At 53.8% G+C, this 8230-nt stretch overlaps 1 protein-coding gene across 1 annotated transcript in view; it reads right to left on the reverse strand.

The window, feature by feature from the left end:
* Positions 1 to 3820, reverse strand: part of DUSP10 (dual specificity phosphatase 10) — a 40455-nt gene extending 36635 nt beyond the window's left edge. Inside the window, exons 1-2 of the mRNA XM_003999516.6 lie at positions 3333 to 3820; positions 279 to 1117 (exon numbers count right to left, since the gene is read on the reverse strand). Of these exons, the coding sequence (XP_003999565.2) occupies positions 279 to 1074 (796 nt within the window). The 5' untranslated portion in view covers positions 1075 to 1117; positions 3333 to 3820. The remainder of the gene's footprint in view (positions 1 to 278; positions 1118 to 3332) is intronic.
* Between the last annotated feature and the right edge of the window lie 4410 nt (positions 3821 to 8230).

Consider the following 8230-nt stretch of genomic DNA (forward strand, 5'->3'; position numbering starts at 1 on the left):
AAAACAGTCTCAGAGAGGTGAGATGCTTACACCACGCAACCGAGCGGCTGAATCGAGACTAGAACCCAGGGCTTCTGGCTTCCAGTTCTGTGTTACTGGGCTTTTCTCACTCTTACCAGAACAACGAAGGGCCAAGAAGGGAAGACGAGAAGAAGAAAGCCTGGCTTGGCCTCGGGTCGCCAGGGTGTAAGGAGGCTGCCGGAACTTCTGAGACCGAACCCGCACTGGACCCAGGCTGACCGGGACTGCGCGGGGGAAGGGGGCAGGGAGGGCATTACCTTTCAACACCAGAGGCTCTTTGCCTTCTCTCTTCAGGGACTCGAGGACTATGTGAAGAGGCTGGGAGGGCATCACTCGGCTCGGCTCATTGGTATTCTCATCATAAACTATAATTTCTTTGGAAAAGATCCTCTTGAAAGAGTCCTTGCCTTCCCTACAGGAAATCAAGTCTAAGACAGTGATCTTGCCCTGTTGCAGTCGCCGCCGGCTGATCTTGTCGGCACAGTTAATGTGGACAGCTCCTTGGATGTGACTCTTGTTGTACTCCATGAAGGGCCTGCAGTCAATGATGACGGGGCCCTGGCTCGGCAGGTGGCTCTTGCTGCCCTTGGCCATCTTCTTCGCCAGGTCATTGGGGTAGATTATTTTGATGCTGGCTAGCTGCTTGGGGGTCCCTGACACAGGGCTTCCCACCCCACCTGACGGACTTAAAGGGCCTGCGTTCTCATTGCTGTTGACCATCTGGCTGGCAGGGCAGGCGGCAGAGGTTCCGATGGCAGCGGCGACGGCCTGGGTCGGGGCCTGACTGTCCTTGTCGTAGGTTGCCACAGTGCAGCAGCTGGCACTGCTGCATCCACAATTCAGGGAGCGGGCAGAGCCGCTGGATGAGGGCATATACGTCAGATTCGCAGCCTTGAGGGACACGACGGTGGTGGCAATGACCGGAGGGCGGCTGCTACTGCCGGGGGCGGCAGGGCCAAGGTAGCCTGAGTCTAAACAAAGGTTGAGGTCCTGAGGTCGGACGGGCCTAGACAATGCCACCACTAACCTGTCGTCTAAAGGAGACGGAGGCATGAGGAGGCTGAAAACTGGCAATTCAAGAAGAACTCAAGACAGTCTGTAAAGAAGGGGAGGGGGGAAAGAGAGAATAAAGTCACGTGACACAAAAGGCAGTCGGCTCCAAAACCTGGGCAAGGTCTCCGCTTCCCTCTGAGGGAAGGGGTCCCAAGGGCCCTCTACCACGCCACTCTCCAAGCCTGGAGCTCGTCCTTAGAGCTGCCAAGAGGATGTCAACCTGAGGGCCCCCGCCTACGTGGTCACCAAGTCCACGGCTGCATGGACCATCTACACCAACGCTGACGAACGACCTTCCGCGGACCCACAGCAAAGGTCGGCCTCGGAGACAGCAAAGGCACGAAGACTCAGACAAGCTGAAGACAGAAAGGAAGGCTCTTCAGAGGCATCTGTTCTGGGCCTCATCTCCTGGGCAGAAGCATCGGGCAGCCATCTGAGAAAGAGCCACTTGTCCACCCTTACATACTTTCCATTTCATCCCCTCACCCGCTGCAAAGGCAAAGCAATGACCAAGAGCGCTGGCATGGCTCACCAAAATATACAGCAGCTAAATATACATCGGGGGCGGATGGCAACTTTCTGCACATCAGAATGAAAGTGTCCCCCTTCGTGAATCTCTTTAACCAGCAGCTAGTCTCGCTTCCCACTCCTTTGAGAGGCACAGCACGGTCACATTAACCCCCCCCCCCATGTTTCCTGTCAGTCTCCTATAAATTAATCTGCATTTCCCCTTTTGTTGCGAACGAAATGTCCCGAAACAAAGCCTCGGGCCAAGGAGCCAAGTCTTGTAACCCCTCAGCTCTGGCGGACCCATCACCCTTTGCTCCTCTGCTGCCAACCTCGTCGCCCCCCCCCACCCCCACTCCTGCCTTTAAGGAAAGGACCACTTCGACTCTCCTCCCTCCTTCATTTCTCTATTGGCACACGCTGTGCATCCCAGAGCTTCTCTCAATGGCAGGCAGCCACCATAGAGGACATTTCAATCCCCCACAGATAGACCCTTGCCCCTTGAAGAGGATGAACTCCGTAGAAAGGACTTCCCAATTAGCTGGTCCCTGTTAAAGGGCGCAGGGAAGGGTTGCCCGCTAGGTCCACCTCCTGTTTCATGAGAGGACGCCTGCAAAGGAACAGTTCCTTCCTTCCCGTGGGCACAGGGGCACTCTCTGACCAGACCCTCCTGGGTCCTCTGCTATTAGACATGCACAGAGAAAAGAAACCAAACCCCATGCAAGAATCGCTCACCTAAAGGAACTTTAAGAGATGGCTGGGAAAATGTCATCTATCATCCGTCTACACACGACCGTCACCATTCTCTGACACAGAGCCAAAGTGTCACAGGCAGAATCCACACGCGAGCGCACGCATACACACAGAGGCACCCACCCAACACGTCCACAGATCCCCACCGACTCAGGTTTCTCTCTCCCACCTTTGGATGGGAGAGAAGGTTCCATCCCCTTCCCTCCCCCCTCCCTCTCTTCTTCCTCCCTCCCTCCCTTGCGTAGTATTTTTTTTTTTTTTTTTTTTTTTTTTGAAGAGCAAGTACTATTCCAGAAGCTATAACTGTTTCCCAGCTGGACCAAGCTGGGAAAGTCTTTGCTATTGTGTTACCAGGTAGGGCTCGTCCCGGGATCAACAGCCCGTTTCCTTTGCGAGGGACGCAGAAGCGTGTTTCACGGAGACACAGGCTGGGACCCCCACCTCCACACGGAGTGCGCGGCTCACACGCGCGCACACACACACACACACACACACACACATACACACACGCGCGCGCACGGAGTGTATAAAGAGATCTGCATCCCTGCAGCAGAGGGTCGGGCGTATATATTGCCCGTGAAACCATCCAGACTGGCCCAGGAAACCTCCCAGCGAAACACGGAGCTACCCCCTCTCCCTTGCTAGTCGTCCTTCCACCTCAAGGCAGGGGCTGGAAAGAAAATTAAGTCGTTCGAGAATGCTACTTCCCCACTCCTGGGCGCTTATCCCCCTTCGCAACAGAGCGCACGAACAAGCCCCTGGCATTTAAAACTGCCGCAAAGCATCCCAACAAACCTCATTTTTTCTTCTCTCCAAACCCAACTAGACTGCAGACAGAGTAAACGCACAGGGCAGCGTGAGCCAACAGCCGGAACCCTCTAACCTCACCTGCTGTGGCTCCCCCGTGAGCATCGCATCGCACACACTCACTCACACTCACACTCACACCGCCTTACACTCCCAGGCTCTCGGGAGCAGCCGCGGTGACTTCCACTTACTTCATAAATAAGCGTAGCCCTCCACCATCTGGCGCTCCGCTTCAGCTATGGATTCGCCCATTCAGCCCCCATTCACTTGGCTTCATTGATCTCCAGCAGCAACATAGTTACTTTCTCTTTTGCTACACTGTAAATGTAAGGTTCTGGGGGGGCGGGCCGGCTGCCGACCGACGGCACGTTGGGCCAATAGGGATCCGGAGAAAGCTGACCGCGGCCTCACAGCGGCCCGCGGCCAATGGGCAGCCTGGGGGGAGGAGCCGGGGGCGTGGCCTCGTCTCTTTAAGGAGGGTTTATCCGACGCCGCTCCGGGTCCTCAGAGTTAGAACACGGGCGGTGATGTCATTGGCAACCAATCAAAAACTTAAAAGGGCCAGCCGGGGCCCGCGCGGAGCAGCTGCTCTCTATTTACATGTAAACCGAACCGGCTGGATGCGGTTAACCCTTTCCGGGGCTGAAGTGTCAGTGGGCTGGACTCGCCGCTCTGGCTAAAACTGGCTGGGTCCCTTTGCCAGGATCCCCCCCCCCCCGCCCCCTGCACCCCCGCTCCCTGTGGGCAGACCACGCTTTCCTTTTCCTTCTCACTGGGGACGGAAGATCAAAAGTGTCGGAGTAACTTTCTCCAGGCAAGAAACAAGAACAATCACCGTCCCCAGTGGGCAAACCGGGTTCTCCGAGTCGCTCGAGGTGCTTTGACAAACGCGAACCCGAGAGCCACGGACGTCGCCGAGCCGCCAGCCGTGGGACCGACGTGAGCGCGCTGCCAGGGGCGTCGCTTCGGCGGCGGCCCGCGAGCACCCGCCGCGCGCTGGGGGCCGGGGCGCGGGCGCGGCTGGCGAGCGGGCGGGCGGGCCGGCCCCGGGGAGCGAGGCCCACCCAGCCGAGCTGCGCCCCGCGTCTTCGGGCCGCGCGATCGGCTCTGCGTCTCCGGGAAGCGTCGGCCGCCCGCCCGCCCGCAGATGTCGCTGCCCCTCCGGCTGCCCTGCTGCTACCCCGCGCGGCGGTGGCGCGGCGCCCTCTGGCTCGCCTGCATCTGCGCCCCGGTCACGCCCCCGCCGTCCCCCCGCCCGCGTCCCGGGGCTCGGCCGAGGCGGCGCTGCGGAGGGCTGCTCAGAGGTGGCGGCGGCCTGCGTCCAGGCCAGAAGCTACAGGGTGCGCGCCCACGAGGCCCGGCGTCGCGACGGGGCTCGCAGTGCGCTCGCCACACCCCCGGGGACCCGTCTGCCGCCCGGCGCGCGGCATCCCCGCGCCGTGCCTGCCGCCCTCCTCCCCGCGTCCTGGGCAGCCGCCCCGCCACCCCGCAAGGCCCCAGGCGAGCCTCGGACAGTCAGCCCGGCGCTTCTGGAACCCCGCCGGTGGCGGACAGGAGCTGGAGCTGAGAGTAAACAACCAGATTGCGTGTAGCTCGCGGAGCGTCGAGGAGGCGGCGCCGACCCTCTGGGTTTTCCAGACTTTTGCCGCCCGCGGAAGTCGCGGGCCCAGGCACGCGTCCGGAGAAAAAGAGTGGGGGTCGAGAAGCCGGCTCGCGCCTGGTCGGGAAAATATCAGGGTCACTGCGGGAAGGTTTTCTTGGGGTGCGAAAAGGGGTGGAGATGACGAAATGGACTGCGGAGAGCCTTGCGTCACAGAGCCCTAAAGAGAAAAGAGCTTTTTCCGTTCCCCTCACTGGTCTCAGACGGGAGCGAAGGAGTGAAATAATTACAGTGGAGGACATTGCATTAGGAGACTGCAGACATTTGGCGATGATTTTTCTCTTAGGAGCTTGAAGGTGTTTGGAGACATTCTTCAGGCTCCAGGCCTGTTAAGTAAGCTAAGTGGCGGTGACATATTCTTATAATTGCTTTAAGTGCAGATCGGACATCAGAAGATGCCACACGATGGCCGGCTGTGCTCCAAGAGCCGCTAAGAGCAACCCCTTCGGGTTCCTCCGGAGGGAAAATACCTGTACAGTTTTTCACATAGGTGCGTCCACATACACAGTCCAGCTTTCACTCCAGGGTTTCAACGTGCAGTAAGTGAATACAGTTATCTTAAAAAATCATATGATCATCTTTTGTGTCACCCTTCTGCATTCACACGCCAAGGCACCTACACCCTTCATGATACCTGAGTACTTAGGGCAAGCCCGTTCGACCTTACACCTTGGGGATCAGCAGGTCCTGGCTGAGGAAGTTGGTTTTGGGTAATTTCCATAGACCTCAGAGAAGAAGTTCCCAGAGGGTCTACCCTGGATCTATTTGGAGCTTTAATAGCTTGCTTTTCCCTAACCATAGACGACTATTGAATCAGCGTTCACTAATTCAGGGTCAGAGAGTTCTGGATAGAAGTCCTGATTCTGACGCACATCTGTTGTGTCTGTTCATCCAGAGTCACTGTGTTCATTTGTTTATCTGTAAAACGGTAATACCCCAGCCCAGAAGGAAGAAGGAAAAGTCCTGGTGGGGAGGGGCCGGGGAACCAACACTTGTGCTGATAACTGGGTGCCTCTGTTTCAAAGCACTTGTGATCTCTAGATTACGAATTCATTGCTAATGCCTCACGATCGAAGCCCAAACAAAGTAGGCTTTATACACTTACAGAGGAGTTTATAACAGCTTCTCCCACAGGCCCAGAAGGGGAATGTCACTTCAAAAACAAATGTAACCCATTTAATGAGATGATTATTTTATTATAGTTTCAAACTAGTGGATTATTCTAATTTAGTTGACTAAGAATCGAAGCCATCCAAGTTGCAAAATTAGGAAAAATGGCAACATTCCTCCTCATTTATCAAACTTGAAACGTGGAAGAATTACCGGATCATTCACACACAAACATGTCATTTTTTTTTTTAACTAAGCATCTCTAAAGGTACAGCTTATGTTCAAATTATAGAATGGTAGGAAACAGTTTACAGGTGGATGTTGTTTCAGTCGTTATACTTCTGAGCGTCTTCTGTACAAACAGAGGTGATTGTGTTCCTTTAATTTTTTGTTTTGAGTCATCAATGTGAGAACGCTGTCCGTAATACCAGCCAGTCGATGGCTATGAACCTGATCCGTATACAAATAACCAGCAAAGCCTTAATGTTCAGTTTTGGTCCCAAAGAGACAGCAAAACATCTTCGCCGTATTTGAGTGTCCTAACGTGATTATGCTGAGCCATATCTTTGTTCCGACAAACATCATAAGGAAAATACCGTTTCACCGCAAAGCACTATGTGTTAAAGCCAAAAGATGGAGACGACTTAGACTGACACAGAAGATATAATATGGATAACGTCGGAAAAAAAAAACACATACTAATTAAACGACTTCCTTAATGCGCACTCAAATGGTGATGAGTGTGAGATGCTGACGGCAGAAGGTAGGGATGGGTGTGACAGCCGGGTTTTCAAAATACTCCTCCGGGTCAAGGTAGATTCCTGGAGGAATTCTAGAATTCTAGAATGAAGGCAGAGAAAGGCTTAAGGAAAACTTAGAAGGAGTAAATCCCAGGGTAAAGGTGATCGCGGATCCACAAGAGGTTGGAGCACGAGCTGAGTGACGGAAAGGTGAGGTGTCGAGCAGCTGAGGTCACCGAGGCCAGCCTGATGAAACGTCGCGCAGCACTTTCCAGGCCCAGAAGAAGAGTGGCTCCCGCAGCATCTGGTGCGGCCATGGAAACGCAAGCGGGACCATCTGCGTGTCTCTCTCCATGAGTTTGGAAACGGGGAGCCTGCAGATGTTTCCCGGTAAAGTCATGGATGGGATGGACCTATGCCCGAGCCATTTAAGATTCTGTGCTTCTGTGCTTTCTGGTAGGGTAGCCATTTGCCACATGAGACCACTGAACACTGGCGACGTGGCAAATGGGAATTAAAATGTGCTGTGCGTTTAAAGTAAATGCCGAGGGTGCCTGGGTGACACTGTTGGCTAAGCTTTCAGCTCTTGATTCCGGCTCAGGTCAGTATCTCATGGTTCATGGGATCAAGCCCCAAGTCAGGCTCTGTGCTGAGTATGGAGCCTGCTTGGGATATTCTCTCTCTCTCTCTCTCTCTCTCTCTCTCCCTCTCTCCCTCTCTTTCTTCCCTTCCCTGTCCTTCTCTCATGCTCTCTCTCTCTCTCTTCTTTCCCAAACAAACTTTACAAATAAAGTAACAAAATACATGCCAGATTTTGAAAATTTCACATAAAAATGTGAAATATCTCAATTATTTTTGTATCAACTACATGTGGAACTGTGCAGATATGTTGGGTTCAATAAAATATGTTGATGAAATTAATTTTCCCTATTTTTGTATTTGTTTATTTTCCTTCTTAGAATAGAGCTATTAGAAAATTCAAAAAGACTTATGCACTTGACATAGGTTTGTGGGCAGTGCCGTTCTAGAACCTGCAATTTCTCCTTTGATTTGAGGTCACTTTGGGGCCAAAGGGACCAGAACCACTCAGTGTTAGATCTGAACCGGCCTTAGAGCTTATCTAGGCTGGTGTTTTTCAAACCGTGTGAGGATGAGCCACAGGGAATAGAGACACCCAGGCCAGGGGAAGATTAAAGAAAGAGCCCTGGGGGGCGCCCGGGGTGGGGGGCTCAGTCGGTTAAGCCTCCGGCTTCAGCTCAGGTCACCGGTTCGCGGTTTGTGAGTTCAAGCCCCGCGTCGGGCTCTGTGCTGACAGCTCTGAGCCTGGAGCCTGCTTTGGATTCTGTGTCTCCCCCTCTCTCTGCCCCTCCCGTTCTCATGCTCTATCTCCCTCTGTCTCTCAATAATAAATAAACGTTAAAAAATATATACATATTAAAAAGAAAAAACGAAGAGAAAAAGTCCTGAGGGGTGAGCTGAAGGAGCTCTGGGACCACTCCTCCTTCCTCACACACCTGGAGATGTATTCTTTTATTCCTGAGACTCCAAAGTAAGATTGCTTTTGAAGAAAGGATTCTGG

Source organism: Felis catus, chromosome F1 (genome assembly GCF_018350175.1).
Source record: "Felis catus isolate Fca126 chromosome F1, F.catus_Fca126_mat1.0, whole genome shotgun sequence".
NCBI lineage: Eukaryota > Metazoa > Chordata > Mammalia > Carnivora > Felidae > Felis > Felis catus.